General features: G+C 58.2%; 10 protein-coding genes and 10 non-coding genes across 20 annotated transcripts; 8 read left to right on the forward strand and 12 right to left on the reverse strand.

Moving 5' to 3' along the window:
• Positions 1–207: 207 nt before the first annotated feature.
• A1Q1_03065 (uncharacterized protein) lies at positions 208–387 on the reverse strand (the record flags this gene model as incomplete). Its single annotated transcript, XM_014328155.1, has 1 exon — positions 208–387. The coding sequence occupies one exon, from the start codon at positions 385–387 to the stop codon at positions 208–210; it is 180 nt and encodes a 59-aa protein (XP_014183630.1).
• A 393-nt stretch (positions 388–780) lies between these two features.
• A1Q1_03066 (uncharacterized protein) lies at positions 781–2,481 on the reverse strand (the record flags this gene model as incomplete). Its single annotated transcript, XM_014328156.1, has 1 exon — positions 781–2,481. The coding sequence occupies one exon, from the start codon at positions 2,479–2,481 to the stop codon at positions 781–783; it is 1,701 nt and encodes a 566-aa protein (XP_014183631.1).
• Positions 2,482–4,497: 2,016 nt separating this feature from the next.
• A1Q1_t047 lies at positions 4,498–4,577 on the reverse strand. The gene has a single exon. It is a non-coding gene; the product is annotated as a tRNA-Gly (tRNA).
• A 401-nt stretch (positions 4,578–4,978) lies between these two features.
• A1Q1_t046 lies at positions 4,979–5,072 on the reverse strand. Its single transcript has one exon. It is a non-coding gene; the product is annotated as a tRNA-Ile (tRNA).
• A 192-nt stretch (positions 5,073–5,264) lies between these two features.
• On the forward strand, positions 5,265–5,524 carry A1Q1_03067 (uncharacterized protein; the record flags this gene model as incomplete). The annotated part of the gene is made up of 2 exons (XM_014328157.1): positions 5,265–5,449; positions 5,503–5,524. 2 exons carry the CDS (start codon positions 5,265–5,267, stop codon positions 5,522–5,524), a joined length of 207 nt encoding a protein of 68 aa, XP_014183632.1.
• Positions 5,525–5,592: 68 nt separating this feature from the next.
• On the reverse strand, positions 5,593–6,688 carry A1Q1_03068 (uncharacterized protein; the record flags this gene model as incomplete). Its single annotated transcript, XM_014328158.1, has 3 exons — positions 5,593–6,078; positions 6,120–6,234; positions 6,276–6,688. The coding sequence occupies 3 exons, from the start codon at positions 6,686–6,688 to the stop codon at positions 5,593–5,595; spliced, it is 1,014 nt and encodes a 337-aa protein (XP_014183633.1).
• A 658-nt stretch (positions 6,689–7,346) lies between these two features.
• Positions 7,347–7,437, forward strand: A1Q1_t008. The gene has a single exon. It is a non-coding gene; the product is annotated as a tRNA-Lys (tRNA).
• A 395-nt stretch (positions 7,438–7,832) lies between these two features.
• A1Q1_t009 lies at positions 7,833–7,925 on the forward strand. The gene has a single exon. It is a non-coding gene; the product is annotated as a tRNA-Ile (tRNA).
• Positions 7,926–9,671: 1,746 nt separating this feature from the next.
• Positions 9,672–9,749, reverse strand: A1Q1_t045. Its single transcript has one exon. It is a non-coding gene; the product is annotated as a tRNA-Gly (tRNA).
• Positions 9,750–10,099: 350 nt separating this feature from the next.
• A1Q1_t010 lies at positions 10,100–10,182 on the forward strand. The gene has a single exon. It is a non-coding gene; the product is annotated as a tRNA-Gly (tRNA).
• A 534-nt stretch (positions 10,183–10,716) lies between these two features.
• On the reverse strand, positions 10,717–11,145 carry A1Q1_03069 (uncharacterized protein; the record flags this gene model as incomplete). The annotated part of the gene is made up of 2 exons (XM_014328159.1): positions 10,717–10,760; positions 10,806–11,145. The coding sequence occupies 2 exons, from the start codon at positions 11,143–11,145 to the stop codon at positions 10,717–10,719; spliced, it is 384 nt and encodes a 127-aa protein (XP_014183634.1).
• Positions 11,146–11,564: 419 nt separating this feature from the next.
• A1Q1_03070 (uncharacterized protein) lies at positions 11,565–11,843 on the reverse strand (the record flags this gene model as incomplete). Its single annotated transcript, XM_014328160.1, has 1 exon — positions 11,565–11,843. One exon carries the CDS (start codon positions 11,841–11,843, stop codon positions 11,565–11,567), a length of 279 nt encoding a protein of 92 aa, XP_014183635.1.
• Positions 11,844–13,677: 1,834 nt separating this feature from the next.
• On the forward strand, positions 13,678–14,289 carry A1Q1_03071 (uncharacterized protein; the record flags this gene model as incomplete). Its single annotated transcript, XM_014328161.1, has 1 exon — positions 13,678–14,289. One exon carries the CDS (start codon positions 13,678–13,680, stop codon positions 14,287–14,289), a length of 612 nt encoding a protein of 203 aa, XP_014183636.1.
• Positions 14,290–14,442: 153 nt separating this feature from the next.
• Positions 14,443–14,535, forward strand: A1Q1_t011. The gene has a single exon. It is a non-coding gene; the product is annotated as a tRNA-Ile (tRNA).
• Positions 14,536–14,921: 386 nt separating this feature from the next.
• On the forward strand, positions 14,922–15,009 carry A1Q1_t012. The gene has a single exon. It is a non-coding gene; the product is annotated as a tRNA-Arg (tRNA).
• A 260-nt stretch (positions 15,010–15,269) lies between these two features.
• Positions 15,270–16,990, reverse strand: A1Q1_03072 (uncharacterized protein; the record flags this gene model as incomplete). The annotated part of the gene is made up of 2 exons (XM_014328162.1): positions 15,270–16,372; positions 16,438–16,990. The coding sequence occupies 2 exons, from the start codon at positions 16,988–16,990 to the stop codon at positions 15,270–15,272; spliced, it is 1,656 nt and encodes a 551-aa protein (XP_014183637.1).
• A 533-nt stretch (positions 16,991–17,523) lies between these two features.
• A1Q1_t044 lies at positions 17,524–17,617 on the reverse strand. Its single transcript has one exon. It is a non-coding gene; the product is annotated as a tRNA-Ile (tRNA).
• A 965-nt stretch (positions 17,618–18,582) lies between these two features.
• On the forward strand, positions 18,583–19,223 carry A1Q1_03073 (uncharacterized protein; the record flags this gene model as incomplete). Its single annotated transcript, XM_014328163.1, has 3 exons — positions 18,583–18,777; positions 18,820–18,954; positions 19,056–19,223. The coding sequence occupies 3 exons, from the start codon at positions 18,583–18,585 to the stop codon at positions 19,221–19,223; spliced, it is 498 nt and encodes a 165-aa protein (XP_014183638.1).
• Positions 19,224–19,334: 111 nt separating this feature from the next.
• Positions 19,335–21,509, reverse strand: A1Q1_03074 (uncharacterized protein; the record flags this gene model as incomplete). The annotated part of the gene is made up of 2 exons (XM_014328164.1): positions 19,335–21,332; positions 21,417–21,509. The coding sequence occupies 2 exons, from the start codon at positions 21,507–21,509 to the stop codon at positions 19,335–19,337; spliced, it is 2,091 nt and encodes a 696-aa protein (XP_014183639.1).
• Positions 21,510–22,310: 801 nt separating this feature from the next.
• On the reverse strand, positions 22,311–22,419 carry A1Q1_t043. The gene has a single exon. It is a non-coding gene; the product is annotated as a tRNA-Glu (tRNA).
• Between the last annotated feature and the right edge of the window lie 1,133 nt (positions 22,420–23,552).

Raw genomic sequence — 23,552 nt, forward strand, 5'->3', positions numbered from 1 at the left:
GCCGACCTTGTTTCGGGACGTCAAGCGCCGTAGTGCCCAAATGCATCACCCTACCACGGCAACGATCTCATCAACTAGACGCATACAACGGATACTGATGACTACTTTACGACTTCTCGATGACAAAGCCCTCGGGACCGCCCTCGACGAGCGTGGCAGCGAGCTCCCTCTGCTTGAGGTACGCCTCGGACTCGGAGTAGGCTGCTGTTAGTGGGCCCTCATCGTTATCTTACCCTTGACAGCGTCGGCGTCGGCAAAGACACGGGTGACGGTGAAGTCGATGCCGTCCTGGGCAAACTTGGCTCCCTCGGCGGTGAGGGCGGCGGCAATCTTCTCGGCAGCCTCGGCAGAAACGGCCTTGCACTTGGCGACAACGGTGATGGGCATTGTGTGTTGCGTTGGTGTTGCAATAGCCTGTTCGTCGCAGCCTCTTTATAGCAAGCTTGCTCATCGCCCTCCGGCAACTACCATCGTCCTCTCCGGAGCGAGTCCCAACGCACAGGCCAGAAGCACTCAGGTGATGCAGTCGGAAGGAGCATCTTGCAGCCACCCCGCAGCCACACCGTAGTCCATCCCCTTACGCGTCAGCGTTCGGCGCCCAGTGCGCCGCCCCTATACCGTCCCATGCAGTCGGCCCCGAATCTGCTCGGTCTTGTTCTATGCGTTGCATCCCTACAACCACGCGTCGATTATGTATGGAGATGTAGATGATCTGATTGAAGGTCCAGGCGTCTCAGACGCTTTCGTTTGCTATGTTGATTCTCTATTATTGCAGGACGACTAGTGCGGCATGCCAGAGCGAATGGCCATCTCGTGTGGGTCGCGAGCAATGGTGTTGATGGCTTCGCCCTTGCGCGTGACCTCGTCGAGCTGATCCTCGACCTTGGTCCTCGTCTTGTTCCAGCGCCAGGCCGGGATGCGACGCTCGTAGAGCTCGTCAATCTCGGCCGCTGAGCGCCACTTGGTCTCGGGCAGGAAGAACCAAAGGAAGATGGCGATGGGCGTCGCGGTCGCAAAGAAGACGAAGCCAGACTTGAGCCCAATCGTGGTGAGCATACGTGGCACGGCAAAGGTGAACACGATGCCAATGACGGCGTGGAGAACGTAGCAGAAGACGCCCGTCTTGATGCGGAGGTAGGCCGCGGGGAGTTCGGCAACGTAGAGCGTCTGCGAGTTGCCGGCAATGGTCGCGGTTGCGGCCCACAGGCACGCAGAGAAGTACAGACCCGCAAAGCGGTTCTGGCCCTTCTTCGGGTCGACATAGTTCATGCAGCCCCACAAAAGCATGGAGATGGCCTGGAACGAGTAGGATGTCGTTACAAAGGGTCGGCGACCGTAGCGGTCAAACACGCTCATCATGAAGAGGACGACGACGCACTGCACCGTGCTCGTAATGACAATGACCTGGAACGGGTTGCTAAATCCAGCATAGGCGTAGGTCAGGGGTGCAAAAGAGTAGAGGAGCGGGAAGCCGCCGAGCTGTACCGAGGCCGAAATGATGGTTGCCGAAATGGTGCGCTTTCCATTGGTGCCCTTCCACAGGTCGGTCCATCCGGAAGCCTTGTTGGCCTGGATTTGCGATCGCTCGTGCTCGACGGTGCGCACGATAATGGAGTACTCCTCTTCAAAGTCGTAGCCGGGAACGCCGCCGTAAAGCTTGCGCAGCGCCTTCATCGCATTGTCCTTGTCGCCGTGACGAGCGTAGAACCAGGGCGACTCGGGGACAACGAGGAAGCAGAGCAGCATGAAGCCGACGGGTCCCCACGTCGCATAGATTGGCAGGTGCCAGTTGAGGGGGTGGCGCTTTGTGAGCTCATTCATCATGACCGACGCGAGGAGCGTCGCAATGGCGCCCCAAAAGATGGCTGCCGAGAGAACCAGACCACGCACGCGGGTGGGGCAAATCTCCATGCCGTACGGCGCGACAATGACGCCAATGATGCCAATACCGGCGCCCATAAAGATTTGGCCAACGAGCCAGACACCCTTCGAGTTGGCTGTCGTGAGGCAAATCATGGAGCACGCCGTGAAGAGCCAGGCGAGGAGAAGCGAGAGCTTGCGTCCGAAACGGTCAGCAAACCAAGTGATCGAGAGCATGGCAATGACGCCGCCCGCGCTACCGACGGCGCCCCACGCCGAAATCCAGTTCGGGTCGAGAATGGTCGAGCCGAGCATGCCGATCGGGTCTCCAAACTGCTTGATGAAGCCGGGGTTGACGAGGATCGCGCCCGTCACGACCATGGCAAAGTACTCGAGCATGCGACCGGTGAAGATGCAAAAGCAGTAGAACAGCGCCTTGCGGAACGTCCATAGAGCCTGCCCAATGGTGAGATTGTCGAAGCGCGACTTGTAAAGCGAGCCGGCGTCGATGCTCGACTGCCACTCCTTCTTGTCGATTTCCATATTGTCGAGCTCGAGGTCTTGGACAGTCTTCTCGATGGCGTTGAGAGTCGCAGTGGATGATGTTGATCTTGGACTCATCGTGAAAGTCGCTCGCTCGTCCTTTTGTCGTTCCTTTCGGTGCCAGTCTTCGATCGTACTTCCTCCGCTTTCGGCACGGAAGGGCTCTAGGGCTGGCGAAAACGACCCACCATTGTCTTAGCATGCGTCCCATTCATATATGCTTAACCCGCGCGGCGATGATGACCAGCAAATGGGCAGCGCGCTGTGAATTGCTCAGTCGAGCGGACCGAACCTTAAACAATAGGAGTACGAGTCGCAGCGATCCCGTCGTGGTCACAGGTCGAGGTCGCTCCACGAACACACGTAGAGTCAGCATACAGGTAAGTTACTGCAGAGTAATTGCTGCGGTGGGAGCGTTGCTGCCGAATGCAGCGCGACAGCCGCGCTTGGCGGTAGGAGTGAAAGCATGAAAACGTTAAGGTTGAGAACCCCACCTGTTTTGAAGCGGTGTACGGCAGAGGCTGGATGTAGATGCTCTTGTACGAGCGGTCTTCAGCGGAAGACACATGCGGTATGCAAAAGGTGGTCCCATCCAGGTCCGCCTAGTGAGCCAGGTCCGTCGAGGTCCCACCAGTAGGGCTCGGCGCCGCTTCCCAGAGTTTCAAGTGACGCGGAGAAACGGCTCTCGGGGCGACATCACGGCACGGCAGCGATACCCAGAGCTTGTTGGTGCCTGACACGGTCTCAACCCCCCTCGCAAGGTGGTTCGTCACCGCCAGGTACGTGCTGTCATTGGCCAGGGGATGCCGACACGGAGCGATGTGCACGAGAGAAGCAGATGCATGGATGGGTTGATCGCCAAGAAGCTCTGAAGGGTAAGTTTGGACTAAACTGTATGTCACGTTCGAGAGCATATGAGCAATTCATTGAGACATGAATGCTGTCAAATGCACGAGGTCCACCGTTCCCTGGCCGTGCGACGCCTGCAACTGTCACTTGCAGTGTTTGGGCAGGGCTGCCGGGTCTGTCACGTTTGTGAATTGCTCGACCTCCCGTCCAAAGTCGTATTCTGCGCATGCGCTCTGCACACTGGGTATAGACGCAAAGCATAACGATGGGCCTCCGAATCTATCTGTTCTGCGCACGTCCATAAGACGCCACAGAACCAACAGATTCACAGACGGAACAGATAAAGGCAGGGCGCGTGGGGTTCGGACGGCCTAGATAGTGAACCCCGTGCAGGGACTGGCGGAGATTTGCCGATGCCACCACTTCCGTTTACTAAAGGAACGGTCCTCCATCAGATCGACGAGCTGTTGTCACGGACGGCAGGAACAGGCACAGACGGTCCGACAACAATGCCCACTGGCACGCTCCACTATCCCGCCCAGACGGGCTGCGAACTCAGCAAGTGACGACATGCGGCACGCATGCTACGCCGTGCTGACACTCGCTAACGCGTGCCAGCGACTGCAGAGACGATGAGGCGGCGGCGTTGCTTGCAACCGACTGCGCCGGAACTCCCGTTGGCTGGTGCAGTCATTGTCCCGAGACATGATCCTATCTCTGCCGGAGCCGGTTCCGACTCATGCTCAGACTCTGACACAGACCGTGACGACCCGCAGTTGGCTGGAGCCTTCGGGGAGTTGACCCAGAGTACGCATGAAGAACACGTGCGGCACCTTCTATCAGCTTGTTGGTCGCTCGAGCTCACTTGCCTGCCAGGACGCGTCACAGAGGTGAGGACAAGCGGAAGCAAACAGCGTGATTATCAGCGGATCAGCGGAAGCAAACATCACATGTCTGGCTGGGGAGTGAGCATCGCCTATCCCTTCATCAACATACCTGTCCTGTAAAGCAAAGTCCTTGAATCAATGTCCCAACGGCCACAGCGATGTTCGATTGTGTCTGCCGCATTCCTGGATAGAGCGAGAAGAAAGCGCTACGGATATCTCACCCACCATCGGCACCCTCACAGAGCTCTCGCAGCTGGTACTCTGACGCTCTTGGTTCCGTCCACGTCACACGAGAGCTGACAACAGGGTGCGATGCGTCTCAGAGCCTTCCCACGATCGAGCTACGCATTCAAAAACATGAGATGTCGGGGATTCGAACCCCGGTAAGCTGCTATTCCGCATGGAAGGCAGCCATCTTAACCACTGGATCAACATCCCGGCGCCACTGGATGGCGCTGACGGAAGGCGGGCGGCGGCGAGCGCACAGGAGGGCATCGGTGCGAAAGTCTTGGGCCGATGAAGATCATTGTGTAGGAGGCGCCAGTGCCGGGGGCCGGCGTGGTGATCGCCCAACGCTCTGGGCGGTATCGCTGCCCAGGCCCGCCGACGAAGATCTTGCCGACGAAGGGATGAGCGGCCGTAGGCTCAACGTGGACTTTCGAGCCATACAGTGGGCTTTCGAGCAAATCTCCAATTGGTCTGGCGACGGATAAATGTGCCGTGCCATAAAATATCGCACCGGTCATACCGGCCGTGAGATCACCCAAGTCTAATGTCTGGGTGCTAAAGGGCAGAAATTCGCCGACTCCTTGAGCGATGAACAACAATCAAAAAGAGATTGACCACTGACAGGATCGAACTGCCGACCTCCGCATGGACTAATTTGCAAGCTGCGTATTAGTACGATGCTCTAACCAGCTGAGCTAAGCGGCCTTAGATCATTCGCTGGCCGTTGAGCAATGCAGCTGGGATGTGTACGGCTGCTGGCCGCCTGGAACGGTCCCGTCGTGTGGCAATTCAGTTCACGACAACTCACTTCTTCCTGTCACAATGATTACATGCATCGACATCCCGTGTCTACTACACCAAAGGCATGTTGAGAATTAGAGACACACGATTACAGCAATGGGTCGGCCCCATTTCAGGGTAACCATGCCTATCCCGCCCGCGACAGCCGGCAGGCACCACGCTGTGGCGTGCGCAATCAAGTGTTTTGGCCAATTCTTCAATGCAATCGCCGCCACTGTGCGGTTGAACATCCTGAAACCTCCTCCAGCGACAGCGACGAGCGTGGTCTCGGATATACCGAGGTGAGTTCCCGGATATGTGTTCTGACCCTCGTCACTCAATGATAATGATGCAGTGGGGACATGGAGAGGGAGTAAAGCGCAGGCAAGGTCGCGAGTGGCAGGCGAAAGTGGTATGGGTCTGGTACACCGCTTCCGAACAGAAGTCAGGGCACCGCAGAAGCGCCTGAACCAGCTGCCCGCTCAGTCGGCGATGGAGGCGGTGGCTTGCTCTCAGAAACGAGGTCCGACGTATACACCGGCAGGCCGTCAAGGGGGTGCTCCCGGCGGTTTCCATATCGCTCCCACCACTCCCTGGCTTCCTTAGCTTCCTCGTCGGTGCGAGAGTTGAAGTATTGGCCGTGAACATCGACATAACGCGGTACAGAAGCATACTTGGGATCCTCGGAGTAGCCAAAGACGACGAGGGGCTGCTTCGGGATGGTATTTGGGTCCGGGTACCAGGGTCGCAAGTACGCGGCCTCGTCTATCCAGTCAGGCTTGTATGCCGGAGGGTTTGAACTGTCGTATCCCGGTTGCCAAAACTCTTGCAACACGTCCTCACCAAAGAACGACAGGCGCTCGAACAACTCGTCCGAGTACAGCCACGCTTTGGCACGCAAGGGTTTGACTACTCCCAATTCGGATGTGTACTGGGCTTCAGCTGGGCAATCTCATGACAGTATTGACTCACACTGTTCCAAGCCCAGCAGAGAATCTCAAACATGCCCCACTTCCCCTCGTGCCACTCCTGCACTGTGGTATACTTTAGTTTGTACAATACCCGAAAATTCCGAGCCCAGGCAGTTCTGTGGGATCGTCAGGTTCTTATCCGTTTACCTCAACTTACAATTGCATGGCCTTGTCGGCGTATGCCAAGCTTAATGACCGTAACACAGCTTCCGTATATTCAGTAGAGCCGGGTGTGAGCTGACCTCGCTGTTCGGGAGCGAGGGCGAAGTCGAGGTTGGCGTAGCGGAAAACCTCACCCCAGGCGCGGCTCGCATCGCGCGCGATCCACTGAAACTTCTCGCGGACCATGCCTTCTTTGTACAAGAAGTCGGGGTATGAAAAGCGAGTCGCGCTCCATTCAGCACGAGGAAATGCGACGAGGCGGGGCGGCAGAAGGACTCGGTTAATGTCCGGCAGCGGTCCCCCTGCTTCAACCATCATTGTTCTCGTTGGCACTGCCGGGGACTCGTGGGGCTGTAGCCTGTCGGGTTGGGGCTGAGTCTTCGATGTGGACGTCGACTGGTCGGACATGCTGAGCTAGTGGGTCGCAGTCACAGGCGCCATGCATCATCCAGAAAACCGGTAGTTGGCCGGCAAACAAGCGAGACCAGCAAGCGATGAGGCAAGCCAGCGGGCGGTCGTCCCAGGCAGCGAGCAAGTCGAGCGTTGCGAGATGGTATGTAGTAGGAGATTGGAGATGGATGGGGTAGAATCTGGTGACGATGGGAGGAAAGATGGTGAGTGTTGAAAAGGATGAGTGGCCGACGAGTGTTTATGTTGGGCAGTTGATGTGCGCCCCTAGTTTCATTACGAATTGCTACCGCCAGCCGTCATGGCAAGGGTGGCGCTAGCATGTAGTACTGTCGCGTTTCCACAGCTACAATAATCGGCTAGTATGCTTAATGCTCGCATATGTTGTGTCTGCTGCGTTCATAACCGAGTCGCACGCTACTTCACAGCTTACCGGCATGGGCTACTGCTGTCACTAGCGTTATTGCTAGACTGACGAGGGCAAGGTCGCCCCTCTTGGGCACAGGGTGGATTCCTCGCCATGTCGTCGAGGGGGGTTGAATAGCAGCTGAATTCTGCAGAGGACTGGGGGATGCTTGCTGGACCCGGTAACGATTCCCGAAAGATTAGCTGATGGGACATAGTGGCCTCGGAAATGTGACTATCGTCCAACGATAGTGCCTCGTTATATCAGTCGGTAGATAGTGTGACTCTTACGCAATACAAGCCGATTGATCACACAGTCATGGGTTCGAGCCCCATACGAGGCTTCCTTTTTGAGCTCAGGCCCTTCCGAGGTCGGTGAGTTGGAGGGGGATGGCGGACGGAGGAGAAGAAGACTTCTATGGATGGTTGACGAGAAGGAGCACGGAGGCAAAAAAAATCTGTGGAGGTCGTCGGAGACCGTATTCATGTCCGCTGATAAGACGGATATTGGCCGATGCCGAAATTCCGAGAAGCTGACAGTGATCAAAGAGACGAACCGTGAGGGTGCGTGCCACCTACCCTGAGGCACTTGAAGCCCCTCAAGCCGGGCTCCAAGCAGCCCTTGAGTCACGGCAGAGGGGCACAAGTGGGCATGAGCTTGGGCATTGGCTCCGGGGTCAGCCGCGGGCGCTGCCGCCGGGCCCTGCGCGACTGCGCCCTGGGCGCAGCACTCGTCCTCGGCCGCTTAGCTCAGCTGGTTAGAGCATCGTACTAATATTCAGACGAGTATTAGCCCATGCGGAGGTCGGCAGTTCGATCCTGTCAGTGGTCAGTTTTTGCTCTCTATGCATTCGTTGTTGATGGCTGGGACCATGCTTGAATTGGGCACGCCATCGGGCGGGCCGTCTGGATCTCACAGAGGGCAGAAGCACCCCAGCAATGGCTGTGCATTGGAAACAGTACATAAGAAACAGTACAAGATGACTCTTAATTGAGGCTGAGGGAGATGGTGAAAAGGGTGGTGCAGACGGGTTTGACCGATGCGTTCGAAGGCCGACGATTTGACGACGGCTGGTTTAAGAACCCTACAGCTCTGAATGAGGTGTCACTTGGCGGACTTGCTGGGACTCTTTTACTAGACGGCCGTGGTCACTTGTGAGATGACGATGTGCCTGGGTTTGAGGTCGAGTGGTCAGTAGCATGAGATATCCGAGAATGCTGGAGGATCGAGAACCCAGCGACTTGTGGGAAGGTGGAGACGCGGGCGAGCTGCTAATTGCAGCCTTCGTCGGCGAGGCTTGCTGAGCGGCCGTGAGAGACTGCGTCTGTAGGGGCTGTCGGGGCGGTGCCGGCGGTAGGTTGCCGCCCTCGACGGCCCCAGGGCGTGGTGACGACTTTAAAGGTCCGGGGCCGCTTCAGATCTTCCAGCTGCCCAGACTGCGGGATCGGTTGGCTCAGTGGAGGCCATTCCGATTGACTGTCGGTTGTGAAGCGTGCGGAGCTGGGGTGGTCTGGACCTCTTGGCGCGCCTTGAACCACTCGTCATATGTTGGTGAACCGAGCAGCCTGTCGTCGCGCGCTCTTGTACTTCCGTACATAGATCCCCATTGCGCCATCACTTCTAGTTGTTGCGCGGATGGCTGGCCGACCTCATTGCCTCGCACGTTTAGTAGATGACCTTTTCACCCTGCAGAATGTGACCCTCGCCTAGCTCATCGACCGAGATTCCCACGCCCCATCGCTCGAGCGGCAGGTCCGCCTCTCGCGGCAACCACGGATAGACTATCGTCATGTCCAGGAAGTCGCTGGGCAGGTCTTGGTGTTGCGTGCAGTCCACCAGTCGTTCTCTAACAAGGTTGAGGGCCTCCACTACAAAGTCTCGACCCTCTATCCTTCCATGGCCGTGCAAAATGAACTGCTCCCGGGGGAAGGTCTCTAGCAGAGCTTGATGAACCTCAGTGGTCAGCATCGGATTCAGCTTTGGGCTGACAATCTCAGACTCCCTGGACCGGGCATCTCGAAGAAGAAGACGAGCGGGGCCGAACCCGACTCCAGCCCAGTCATCGCGCGGGAAGCGATGGTAACGCGGAGGGAGACTAACGTTTTCGGGAGGAGGATGACTATCTGCAGATAAGGTGATGACGTTGGACACGGTCGACTGGAAGAAGCATTTGACCAAGCATTGATTATGTGGTTAGGATCAGTGAATCGGAAGAGAAGGAGCGTGATATGAAGCTAGGTTGTCGATCCAGTTCAGGTCCGGGTGGAGGTCATGCTTCTTTAGCTCTTTAGTCCCACATTGTGGGCTACGGGTGACCGTGGTCGACGCAGCTGGAAAACGAAGCCTTCAGTTGCGAGAATCTTAGCCGTGTCATCTTCAATCGCACGTCGCACAACACGGCGCGCAACTCTCCGCGATGCTGTCCACCTGGGACATTTGTCACATCGTGTGCATGCTCTACGTCTATTTGCATCTACGACTGAGCAAACCCCGTCTGGCCCGTAGGCCGAGTTCTTGACTTCTTTGCGGTGCCGCCTCCATTCCAACGTCTCCCCATGATTCCTCGAATCAAAAGAGTACATCCAGGGGGAATCGAACCCCCACCGCATCCAATTCTAGTGGCAAGGATGCATGATACCATTTCACCATAGATGTCTTCGTTGAGAAACAGACGGCAGCGTCCGGGGAGGTTACGGCTGAAGCTTACGTAATCGCTGACAGCTCCCACATGCTCTTGATGGTATCGCCAGTGTCTGTGACAAGTAACCCCAAACGGGCAGATCTGCTGGCACGCCGCACCGTTCGGTGATCATTCAGGACACCAGGCCAGGCGTATGGTCGGGCGCGAGTTCTGTCCTCCGCTCTCTCTAGTCCATTCGGCAGCCTGTTGCCCGCGATGCGAGAAAGATATACAGGAGGCTAGCAGCACGCGCACTCCAGCGGGCGTACTCGGGCGCAGCAGCGCCCAGGCACGGGCGCTGGCACAGCAAACAGCAAGCAGGCCCGGGATGTTGATCCAGTGGTTAAGATGGCTGCCTTCCATGACCTGGCCGAGCAGCTTACCGGGGTTCGAATCCCCGACATCTCAAGCGAGCGGCGAGAGCGCGAGAAGCGTTCCCTTTTGCAATGCTCGATAGGAATTAGGGCATTGCCCGGCGGATGCAAACCCTTGACAGACCATGGACGAGAGGACAATGTCGCTGTAGCCGCGACAACTGCTCATTCCGGACGTCTCTCGACTACTTTTTCTAGGGCGGGTAGGGGTACACGTACAAGAGAGCTTCGCCATCTGGCGCGTAGATGACCGACTGGTACGGTGCCATGTTCTGGTATGGTAGTTCGGCAGCGCCGATACTCGCGAGGAAAACGACAAGTGTCGGCCCCGGTGTGCGAGGGAGCGTGGATCAAGCGGCATCAAGACGAATCGGTGCGCATGGAAGGGTCATTACGTAAAACCGATTTCCCACCGTATCCTCGAGGCGCTGGCAACTTTCTCTTGACAGGGAATGCGGCACAACTTCGGCTTCGGGGCACAGGGGCATTGCGGCATTGCCAGTTACAACACTTCAATCACACTCGTCTACCATGAACCTACAGCCAAAGTGCATGAGCTCCGACCCCCTTAACACTCTACATCGGCCTGCCCACTAGCGGCCGCCTCCACTCCTGCGCGCTGTCAGCCCCAACCAGGATGCCGACTCACTCATATACCTAGCTTGCTCTCAATCCGATCGAGTCTCGCTGTGATGTTATCGAGGCGATCCATGATCGGCTTCAAGTACGCCTCGAACCTCCTCGCCTCCTCGGCCCATGTATCGTTATCGAGTGTGCCGCCAGTGTCGTCAAAGTCGCCCGTGATCATGTAGAGCACGAATGAGCCGGTGCCCAGAACGAAGACGAGGACGAAGACGAGCACAAATGCCTGCTCGGGACGCTGATCGAGATGTCGTTTGAACTCGGCGAAGCGGTCCTGAAGGCGGCCCCATCTTGATGGGGGTGGCGGCGGCCGGTCGCCAAGTCCTGTCTGCCGCGGGACGGGCGCGTAGCTCATATCACCAAAGAGAGGGAGAGAGTGATACTCATGAGGTCGGGATGCACATGGAGCGACGAAAACACGTCGCTGACATTGTGCGCAAAGATGGCGATCCGAGCAGGGACACGGACCCGCGGGCGGTGGCGAGGCTTGGCAGCGGGGCTCCGGGCCTTTCACGTTGAGAGGTCAGGGCTGAAGGATACTGAGTTCGGTACCACACTGGGTATGGATTTGCATGAAATCATATGCATGCTTCGGCAAGCATGCGGGTGCACCGAACTCTTACGAAGATCAGAGAGCCATCATAGGAAGAGCCCGGCTGGATGCGCATGGCCATCATACGGAGAAGCTGTTATGGGGCCCACGGGTTTTGCGACCGGAGAAGTCGAGCCATGCACTATCGCAGGCGGGCAGATGGACTGGGATACCGCGGGTGCCTATCCATACATAAGGCCAGGAGTGTAGTTGGAGGGGACATGTTCGGAGAACGAGGCGGAGTGCACCTGAAAGCCCGGCACCGCATCTTTGACAGGAGGAACGCACTTGAAGAGGTAGCAGATGATGCGGTTGGGGACAGGGGTCCAAAGGAAGAGGAAGAAGAGCGCTTCCACGATATACAAGACCGCCTGCCAGACTATGAGAAGCTGTTCTTTGATGTGTTCGAACGTCGTGGCGTGATCAGGGGGGACGTCGCGGGTGTCTGGTTCCTGGTTCATGGCGTTGGGTGGAGTAATTTATGAAACTGAAGAGGTGGACAAACGGTGCCTCCATCTAGAATGAGCGGTCATATGTTTCTTCTGTGAGTTGCCATGCACACCTGACCAGTGGCAAGAGAAGGAAGGCCGTAATGCGACGGGGACCTTGTACTTGAGTCGGCGTCTTTCCCTTCTCTTGTGGCTGGCAGATGGGTGACGCGTCAGGCTAGACTTCCTTTCAAGCCAGCCGTCTGCAGGGACAACGATAGCGCTTATCTCGCTTACGCAGTTTGATTCCGCAATCTCGGCCACTTCCCTGGCCTAGGGAGATCGTGCTAGCCGTGAGTTGATTCATGGCGTCCAGCCGTTCTCACGACGCATGCGGCAGCTTACTTGATGCTACAACGACGATGCGAACGCGTTACGATGTGAGAACGCCTTACTTAGATCCCCCGCGGCTATCAGAAGGTTCCCATGAGGTTGAAAAGTTACACTTATGCAGTATCTCGAACTGGGGAAACCCATAATATGTATCACGAGCCCTTTTCCCGGACGGCGTAGACCTCAACTGATCAATCATCATGCCCAATCAACTCCTCAGCAACCTCCACCGATAGCCATCAGAACGAGCCTGACACCCCCAACGCTGACTCTCCGAAGTCCCAGCCTGTAGATTTGGAAGCTCAGCAACTACAGAAGAAGAGGCCCCGGTGGTACACAGCCGTCAACATTCTCAGCTACCTTTTGGCCATTGTCTGGATAGGCAGCGCCTTCTTCATCAGTTGCATGGTCATCTTCGAAGTCGGCATGATGGTGCACAACACCTCTCCAACCCAGAAGGAGGACCTGGAACGAGCTGAGCTTTTCGTCAAGCCACTTGTCGATCGCCTTGATCAGCTCATTCACGTCATCAACTCGACGACACCCGTTGGTGGAAACCATGCCACACAAGGCTGAGCCCCGAGTCAGCTTCCGAAATCCCTCCATTCTAGCCATCAGACAATGTCGTCCATACCCATACACGGCCCTCCAATACGTGTGATACACACGGTGTCGTTAACATGCATAGAGGTCTGGAGCTACCATTGAGTACTTCGCTTGTGATCGCAGTGGAACACTGCCTATGCGATCCAGGCCCACCTGTGACGTCAGTGCCGCCGCCCGTGGCACTTTTTATGAATTGCTCATGTTTCGATGCGGGGGAGTGCGGTGAACATGAGCGACTGTCGTGAGACGCATGAGCACAGACGGGCACACAAAGACGCGGACCAGATCTGTTCCTGCGTCATCGCCTTTCGGAGATCTAGACGGCACGTGGCGGACACTTGACGGCCACTCGACGGGCAGTGGCACTGCAGAGCACCGCTGCCGAGTAGCGAGGAGGCATTCCACCTCCAAGACAGACCTATTTAAAACCCCAGACAGCGCCACCATCGACTACGCAAAAGCTTTTGGTACGAGGACAGCTGACGACCACCGGTCAACGCACTGTTCCGCGATCCAACAACGCAGACATTATAATGCCAGTGCCGTCTGAGTACTCATGCTCTTCGCCGTTCATAAATCCTTGCGCATACTCTTTCAACCCTACGCGCCACTGACCACCCAAACAACTTTTCAACATGTCGACAGCGACACAAATCCGCTGTCTTCTTCTTCTTCTCCTGAGCGTGCTCGCGCTGTCGGTCCACGCGCAGTATGGCGAGTACGGCGGAAACGGTGGCATTGCCCGACCGTCGACCACACTCACCAGGTCTCCCTTGGCGACAATCTCTGCCTGGAGAGCCGGCGCCTCGTCGTCGTGAGTAGCCACTCAGCCACGGTTGCGCACGTGGTCTGCGGTGCGCTGGCCACCATGTTCTTCCTCCCTGCCGGAGTGCTGCTCGCCCGTTCGAGAATGCCATTCTGGTTCCCCGTCCATGCGGTTTGGCAATTCCTCCTCAGTCTCGGTTTTGTCTGCGCCGCTTTCGGCATCGCCTGGGCGCACTTCTCGGGCGGGCTCGATTCACCCCACCGCCGTGCCGCCACGGCTCTCTTCACGCTCGTCATCGCGCAGGCGCTACTCGGTGTCTGTGCCCACTTCCTGGGTCGGAGGATGACACACCTGAAGACGAGGACGGGACGCTCGGCCCTCCACTTCTTCCATTGGTTCCTCGGTTTTGTCGTCATTGGGCTCGGGTGGGCGGTGGCGTACCTCGGCCTCTCGAGCGAGTGGGAGAAGCGTGGCCACGGGCACGTGAGCGGAGGATGGAAGGCGGGATGGGGAGTTGTCCTCGGTATCTGGATCACGCTGTACGTTATCGGACTGGGTTTCTTGCCCCTCCAAATCAGGAAAGAGAGGGAGCGGGTGGCGCCTAGAGTCCAGGGGCCGGAGATGGCGGAAACCGGAGAGACTGCAGCGATGGTTGGACCTGCACCCGAGCCGGGGTACCCCAAGATGTCTTACGAGACCCGGTCGAGCTTCTAGCATAGCTGTCGGTAATGATAGGAACAATGAGATGAAGTTTGAAGTCTACCATACCACGAAAGTACGTCAAGTCCAAGGACTATCGCCGTCGTTGTCTCCGCGCCGTCGCCCGCCGAGACCGCCCCGGCGGCGACGCTAACGTAATCAATCCTCGGCCGCTTAGCTCAGCTGGTTAGAGCATCGTACTAATACTCGGACGAGTACTAGTCTATGCGGAGGTCGGCAGTTCGATCCTGTCAGTGGTCAGAGAGTGCTCGTTAACAGCGAGCGCGACGTTTTTGTTGTTCAGCGGAGCGAAAGAGAGTTAAGGAAGTGAGGTTGGGAGAGGGTTGAGGGTCGGATTGTAGACAGGGTTTCCAGTGTGGTGGACCCTGAACGGCTTAGACGCGCGCTTGGGAGTCTGCTGTTTCAGTCCAGGGTCCCCCAGTGTCTAGCCAAACGAGCGTTAATGCTCCATGAATACACTTCCGCCTGCAGGCCCTGAGTGCCAGCAAGCTCAACATGATTGCATGCTGTAGGAGCCGTGGTGAGTCCCACAGGCTGCTTGGCGATCCCATCAAGCAGTCCACAGGCGACAGGGTATCTCCCCGCGCGGCCGTCGGCCTCCGTGAGCGGCTTTCCGCCCGGCAAGGGCCTGCTTAGCTCAGTGGCCAGAGCGTTGGTTTTCGGTTTGTTTGCCGTCACCGCCAAGGGTCGTAGGTTCAACCCCTGCAGTAGGCTTCTCTTTTGCTGTGTTTTACTGGTGGGTTTGGCTATGCATCGTGTCCATACTCGTGGATGTGGAGCCTGCTGACGCGATGCATGCACGCTAACCTTCAGCGCGTAGCAGTTGCAATAGCGGTGAGTGTCCGTGCCTGGGGTCCAGTTACATTCTCGGAATGGAAACAAGCCCATGAATGCGGAGAAGCCGCTCACATGCCATAGTCATACACACTGAAACACATACAAGAGCCAAGACCGATGCAAGGGGGGTCTGGCAGTTACCAGATCTTGATTTTGTTGAGGTGGAAGAGATGCCCGCGCACTGCGCGCAGGAAGAACATGTACGCGATCGCCCCAGCAATGACGGCGATGTAGCTGACGAGGGCCGTCCACTTGAACTGCTTCGGCGTAGCCGCAGCAAGCGTGAGAACATACTTGGCTAGGTCGAACACGTTCTGGAGCGCGATCTGGAGCGCCGTGAGCCGATTCCGGCGCGGGTGGCTGTCGAGTTCGAGCTGGAGCACCTTCAGCTGCGCGAGGTCAAAGCTCCACAGTCCAATACGGCTGAGCGCGATACCGCCGAAGAGAAGAGCGCTGTTCCAGCCCGGTCCGTGGGTGCCGTACCGCGGCGGGAGAAAGAAGGCAGGCAGTGTCGGCGCCAGGCAGGCTGCCTCGAACCAGATGCTCCAGGCTCCAGTCCTCTCGAGGCCGATGCGGGATTCTAGGAGTGGCATGACGACTGTGCCCAGCAAACCGGTGAGGACGCACACGCCACGCATGAGCGCGACAAAGCCGTCGTCCCATCCCCGCGCTGCCTTCAGGTACGCGATGAACGTGCCGTCGTAGCTGAGGGTCGTGAGGTAGATCGTGGCGATGGCGACCGAGCTGCCAAACACTGGCAGCGAGGCGAACTCGCGCCAGTCGCGCGCTTCGCGCTGTGCCCACTGAACCCAGCCCGTTGGCTCGACCTCAGCTTCGCCGCGGCTCGCACGCCGAGCCAGAAGCGGGAAGGCGGCGTACACGTGCCCGATCCACGCCTGCTCCGTCGCCAACGTCAACGCGCTGAGTGCGAGTAGGGCACCGGCAGCCAACTCGTAACCGCGCAGAGTCAGAAGGGACACGAAGAGGGGTGCAACAAGCTTCGATATCAGGTCGATCCGACGCATCCAGGTGTTCAGGTACGTGAGCTGGTCGGGCCGGCGGGCGATGGACATAACCCAGTCTCGCTCGACGGCGACCGTGATGCCTGTGTTGGCGAGGTCGATGGCGGCGCTGCAGGCTACCGTTGATAGTAGAAGAGCCCAGACCAGCGTTGTCGGGCCAGGGTCTGCGCGGCCGTGGAAGGCATCGTTCGCTCCAGAGTAGAGCGGGCCAAAGAGAACTGATGTTAGCTTACCCTGGAGCACTTCTCAGCAGTATAGAGCAACCGATTAACGGACCACTCACCAAGGAACAGTCCATAGCTTAGTGCTTGAAGGCACTTCTGTGCTGCAATCGCTCGCCTCACAAACCACAGGCGCGGGTATCGGTCCACCAGCCCACCAACCGAGCCAGAGAGCGCCAGCCCGGCGAGCTTGGTCCCGAATCCGACCAGGGACGCGGGTACTAGTGAGTCCGTGAACACTTCGATGAGAAAAAGAAAGCAAGCGAAGTTGTACGCTCCGTCGATGAACGTGCTGCTCAGATGCTGGAGGAGCAGGCTGGCCACGGCCCATTTGCTGAGCTCGGCGGGCTCAGGCGAAGCAGTGACCGAGGCGATGAGCGGTGCGTCCTCCTCATCCCTGTCGTCCAGGGCGCGCTCGACATCTCCTTGCTCACCAGAGGTGCGGTCGCTGTGGGGAGAGGCGTGGCCGGACGTGAAGACGGAGAGCTCAGTCGACTCGGTGTGGTCCGTCGACGTACCCGACGTCCAGGCTGGATGCCGTCGTTCGGAGCGAAGCTGCCGAGTGGCTTCAGGAGTCGGCGCCAGAACGGGCGCTTCAGACTCTGGACGTGCCATTACGGGTCGTGCTAGGTGGTTGGGCCCATTCGAAGAACAGTGTTGCAGACAATAGCAAGTCCGGGTAAGTGGTCAAGGCTATCTCGGTTAGCGAGGGTGTGACGAGAAGAGGGGACCCGGGCGGTGATCAGGTGGTGGGGCGATAAGATAATTCCGCCGCACACGGCCGTGTGGCGAGACACGTTCGAGCGCCGCGACTGGTTGCAGAACTCGTCAGCTGCAGGCGAAGAGCACGCAATGAAAGAGGGGACCGTGCGGAGAACGACATGCATGCTGCAGAGAGTGTGTCGACGAGCACGACGTGCGGCGGAGGGTCGCGACATGGCCCTCCAACCTATCTCATTCGGCCGAACGTAGCCGAGGGAGCACGTGACACTCCGACATAGATGAAACACAACGTCCCGGAACCACAGGAGCCCGCACTCCGAGCAACAAAGCGTCTTCTGCAAATTCCAGCCCTCCGACACCAGAGTGTGTGTCCTCCGCGCCCCTGCAATGAAGACATCACTAGAAGCAGAGAGATCGAAAAAGATTGACCACTGACAGGATCGAACTGCCGACCTCCGCATGGACTGATAATCAGACTGATTATTAGTACGATGCTCTAACCAGCTGAGCTAAGCGGCCGATGTTTTGGATCTGACAGCGTTCGACGGGGCGGAGTCTCGACCCGTGCCGCCGGGGCGTCAGGCGTTTGTTAATGTCTTACATTGTGGACTTGAACTCCGCATTGCCTGCGATTGTTATGCCCGGGTAGGCCATTAGAGGTGTTTGCACTTACTTAGTACACTCGGCCTCTGAGCTGACAGTCCCATCGTAGGCAAAGCGTCAGCGGCGGAATAAGCACAACACGAACGCGCGGATCAGGCAGATCATGACGCGGATGTGTCGGATCTAATTCACCTCCCGGACCTGGATCTGTAGTTTGTTGCCTTCCACCATGCTGGTATGACCCCTCCCACCCTCTGAGTGCTCGATGAGGCTCCTCCGCTCACTTGCTTACTCGCAACCTTTCCTATTGGGTTGAGGTGCCTCTGCCCGCTTTTCCCGCCAGCTGCAACGCCACGATCGCATGCCAGGTCCAGATCCGATTCCTCGGAAGCCGCGAAGTATGCTCTCGTGATTGTGTTGCCGCGTCTTTCCTCTCAGTCAGCGCCGCCAACCCACCCAACCCTCATTGTTTCTGCAGGGCTTGAACGCCACCCTTGCACGGGTCGCGCGGTGTCGCGTTACTCCTCATTCGTCACCACGCTGCAGCCGTCCAGTCAGCGTCCGAGCGCAGATCGATTCTCGTCATATCCAGGATCCAGCAAGCCGAACATGTTCCTTCTGCTCGGTTCCTGCAGATCACCTGACGTTCAGCTTCCATGACCTGCGTTCGACTGGGGAAACGACAATGCGAACGCCGATCGGCCAGCCTGGCCCACGACGAGCTGCACCGAGGGCACCTTATGCATAAACCTTATCTGGATCTCGGTGGATGTGCTTGGCACTTGTGTTCCCAGGCTCCCTGTTGCTCGTTGTTGACGTTGGGATCCGATATCGGTATAAGAAGCGTCAGTCGAGGCCGGGAGGCTCTCCATCGAACCACCATGGTCCAAGACACACCCACCCCTTCGCCCATCACCACGCTCGTCAATGAGCTCACCCCAGTTTTCGCGACAAACCTCGAGAATGCCGGTGTGTCCTCCTGCAAGGCTGAGGAGACCGCAAAGGCGGCGGGGGAGAAGGTCAAAGCCCGCTTGACAGCGTTGCTGAAGGAGGCCACATCGGCCGAAAAGTCCCGCGTAGGTTCACAGCTCTATGGGCTTGCTCACTCGTAGGAGAAGATCCTCACTGTCTCGCCCACGGTCCGTACCCAGATCGCCGGTGATGCCAAACAGGCACTGTTTGACAGGATGTACGTCCTCGCGCTCGCTACGTGGGTGCAGGCGGCGCTCCAGGTGCTCAATGGCAACTGCGAAGTGAGTCTGACTTTTCCTTCACCACCATAGCCACTCTTGGTCTCCGCTCGCGCACCAGGCGGCGCTAATGCCTGGGCGACCACTCCGAGCCCGCGCTGAAGTGTGCCCCGCTTCCGGCGCTGTATGCCCCCGACGGAGCGAGGCTGCGCGAGTCCCCGCCCATGAAGGTTTGGAACAACATGTGCGACAACATCGAGTCGGCGTACGAGAGTGCGAAGGACACAGTTGGTGACTGGCTGATTGCGGCGGGCGAGTGGTTGAAGGAGTAGAGTCTGGACGCTGGTTTCGTACATTGGCAATGCATTGACGTTCTGCAGTGAGTGGTTGCTAAGAGATACAACAATGCATGGAGGTCCCGGGCTACGAAGCGCCGCGGGAGTTTAGTACATCTCCGGAATCTGTAGCTCGAGGCTCTGCCAGAGCTCGTCAATGTCGAGCTGAGGCAGGTCCTGCAGCGATGGTGCCTGTTCCTGTTGCTGGGATGGGTCCGCAATTCCTAGTGTCGTCAGGACGTTCTCAATCATGACCACTGCCTGCTTTGCTGACGGGCGCTGGAATCGGTCCGAGATCTTGCGCACGACGCGCATGCTGCTGTGCAGCGCTTGCACTATCGGCAGGCCGGGAACGCGGATGAACCAGCTCCACTGGCTCAGGTCTAGGAGCAGCGTCGCCAAGAGCGACGTGAAAGCGTTCATGGCGTAGAAGAGCTGATACCATGGCGCAGACAGGGAGGCGTCGGCATGTCCGTGGTCGAGAATGTTGATTGTGTGGATCGCAGTCTCAACGATGATGCCGAGACTGATGCCGAATGCGAGGTCCCGGTGCCGCGCTTCAAGGTGCTGAAGCGACGTCTCGGCCGCGACTTGCCCGTGCCGCGCTCCGCCGGGGATGTAGTCGTGGATAGCAGCGAGCATGACGCGGCGGTGCAGGAGCAGCCGCATCGTCAGGCCACGCAAAGTGAGCACAGTTGCGAGACGGGGGTCTTCGTGGCCTGCGTCGCTGAGATGGGCGGTATCGCACCACTCGGCATACGCCTGCTCCAGCGAGTGCGTCTGCGAAACAACGTTGCGGACGAACGCAGGCGATGCGTGCCGAAAGCTGACAGGCGGATTGCGCACAACATCGGCCAGCGCCTGGTGCAGTCGGATGCTGTCGCGGAAGAACTCGATGGAGGCTGCCGGCTCGCCTTCCATGATCTCCGGGAGAGGAATCGTGCAGCCGTCGTTCGTGATCGCTGAGGGTCGAGCGATACTGACGGTGACGAGACGGTCGAATGTATAGCACGCCCACCAAGCGCGGTTGCGCATCTCCCGCTCCATGGGCGGGAACCGCCGTCCCGTCTCCGCGTCGTGTAGCCCAACGGCGTAGCCCGCGCGGATAGCGTAGCCGAGTAGGTCCCAGGAGAAACCAGGGTGGTCGATGCCCTGCATCAGCATCGCGCCCGAAAGCAGCGCCTGGACCTTGGTTGTGCTGTGCGGCCAATCCTGGTGTTTCCTGAGCATACGCAGAGCGACATAGCCGACATTGCATGGCGTGTACTCGTCGTCCGAGATGCTGTCAACGATGGCGAAAACAACGAAGTGCAGGCAAATGATGGGTTGGTTTTCGGGTGCACGGAGCGCTGCGTCGTCGGCTGCCAGCAGAAGATCATACGAGTTGCGCAACGCCTTCATGTCGATGAACGGGTACACGCGCCAGGTGTACGCCTCGAACCAATCGAACATTCGCTGCGCCTGGGCTCGGGTTGGGAGGTTTGTGCGGTCGGCGTAGAACACCTCTGGCGTCGGTGCAACGCCGAGGAATCCAACATCTGGGCGGGGAGCGGCGTTTGCGCGTGGTGCAAGGCACCAGTAGCCCGGCAGCAATCGCTCGAGGAGCATGTGGTGGAAGGAGATGCCCGACATGGCACCGTATACCTCGCTCTCGGCGAGACCAAAGCCCAACCCCGACGGCTCGGCGCGTGGGGTCTCCCGCTGCGGCGCAAGAAGCAATCCCATACCGTCGATGGCATTCGATGGCGGCGGAGAGTCGAAGCTTTGGATTTGATCTACGGGACCGCTGCCATGTCCTGCCCGCACCGTCCCATTCGACGCCGCATGAGGGTTACTCGACGAGCCAGATGGTGGATCGTACGCACCCAGCGGGGAAGGAACAGTCATCTGCGTGCTGCGCGGCGTTGGGGCGTGCGCCCGCGGTGCTGGAGGGGCTGATCGATCGCGCTCCAGATTCATGATCCTATCTTCGAGCGCCTTCAAATAATCCTGACTGACGAGGACCTGGCCGGCGGCGACGGCTGGCGGGGCGTTCGAGTCAAGATTATAGCTGCACTGGAAGCCGTACTCAATGCATGGCGTGCATTGCGGATGGACGCCGTCACACTGGAATCAGGAATCGGCTCTGGGAGACAGTCGGAGGGAAGGAGGATCGTCCCGGATGGTCGAGGGGAGGTAACTTGTACTCACCTTGGTCTTCTTGGCGCGGCAAGGGCGGCACGCCTGCGAAGTGCGCTTTCGCTTCTTGACGGGAGCTGCCTGGCTATCGGGAGTGCTGGACATGAGTCATGAGGTGGATGGATGGATGGATGGAGGAATGGTTGAGAGGCGAGAGTACTATCTCAGGATGGATGGCAGTGACGAGATAACGTGCTTCGGAGATACCGGGTCCGTCCCCGCGCACAGCCGGCCGTACTTGATTCCGCACATGCGCTAGCGTCCTTGCCCAGTTCTCAACTCAACACCTCTCGAACACCTCGATACATGCTCTCTAAGACCTCGTACCGTCGCAACCTGGTCACCTCGAACCATGTCGGGAAGCAAGAACGGGGTGGTCGGTGAAAATATTGGAGCGCTGGTGCGCCGTGAGATTGAGTGCGGGGAGCCAACGGGCTGGCACTGGGTGGGTCGACCCTATCTATATACGCATATGGTCAGGCATCATCCCGTGCCCCCTGACAACGAGCGATGTTCCGGATCACTCAGAAAAGCTGATAGCAGCGAGATGCTCGCGGAAGCGCCGGATCAAGGGTGTGATCCGACCGTTCCCCCGTCGCACCCGAGATACCCGCGGATCCACCACCCAGCCAGCCTCTACCGCTGGCGCGCGGCTCTTGCTGCCCTGATGACGGGTCAGGGGTGTCACGAGGGCACCCAAAGATCTGCCGAAGCTGCTGAGATCAGGAAGCATGGTGTTCCTCTCAACGCCAGCATCGTGAGTGCTTGCTTGGAATCTCCGGATGACCACTCAGTCACTCGTCATCCCTCACCCAGACCACAAGCGAACGCCAGATTCAGGTCCTGCCTGGTATAATGTAACTCACTCTGAGTGTCCTGAACCGTGCGCCGAGTCGAGCAAAAACGTTCTCCGCCAGGGAGTCGAACCCTGCTCTATCGCGCACCCTTCGAGCTGTTGCCAGCTCAGGATCTCCCGTTTGAGAGGCGATTATACTAACCGATATACTAGCGAAGAGACGATGGTGAGGGCCCAGCGAGACCGCAGCTGCACGGCGGGCGCTGGGTGCGAACAAGCAAGCGTGAGGAATTGGAGGGGCTGAAGAGGATGCTTGGGAGGGAGTGAGTTTCTTGTGGTCTGCAACCGCCTCGCCGCCTCGCAACCGTGAGCAGGGACTCACATGTCTGTCCGGACCTGATGAGTAATGACCATGGTGACCGTCCATTGCGTTGGCGCATCGCTCACTGATGGCGCGCGCGACAATGCTCGGGTGACGTCCGCATGGCGGAACCCCTACTGGACTAGTATCCTAGCCTCGATCGGTATAACAGCCGTCGTGCGCACTGACGACCTACAAGATGAAGCTAAGCTCGATAGGCTGGGATTCGGCGCCCAAAGCGTTCATACGACTCTCTCTGGCGAATAGCTGACAGAAGTGTGACCCAACAATGCGAGGGGCTGAAGACAGTCCCACCACCAGTGCCCCCTTCCAAAGCACCTCTTACACAAGCCCTACCATGTTGCGGTGAGCTTGCGACCTATGCCCAACACCTCCCCATACCACCGATTACCATGCACCGGCTATGATCTCCGGGTCCGCACCGCCTTTCGGATCCTGCTCCTGGCACATTGCATCTAACACACGCCAGGCTTGCCGTTTGCCGACCACCAACATCTCTGTGACAACCCCGCCCAGGGTTCTACCGTCAACGGGACGTACGTCATCCCGCCTACCTGTTTCTGGGCGGCGGTAACTCTGCGCTGGCAGACTTTGGTGAGACAAGTCCGTGAGCGACACTAACCGGGTGTGGCAGCGAATGCAATGGTGCATAAGGCTGTTCCGCGCATGCCGAGATTGCTCGAGAAGCTGCCGTGGGCAGACAGTTCCCCCGTAGGTGGTTGGCCGAGAAGGGCGCTTAATACTCTCTCGGAGCTTTTGCGGACCTGGCAGCCCTGGAGCACCCTGACACCAGGACTCCGCCACAAGGTTTTGCGTAAGAACGAGCTGATAGATGAAGGTTCTAACCCTTTGCAGAGGCGGCAAATGATGGGAAATTCTGCGTTTTTGGCGGGCGACATCAGGGCTGAGCTACAGGAGACGCGACGACGCATCTTTCAACCCTCCGAGAACCCGAATTCTCCGTCCCAGA

This window comes from Trichosporon asahii, assembly GCF_000293215.1.
Source record: "Trichosporon asahii var. asahii CBS 2479 unplaced genomic scaffold scaffold00004, whole genome shotgun sequence".
In the NCBI taxonomy this organism is placed as follows: Eukaryota; Fungi; Basidiomycota; class Tremellomycetes; order Trichosporonales; family Trichosporonaceae; genus Trichosporon; species Trichosporon asahii.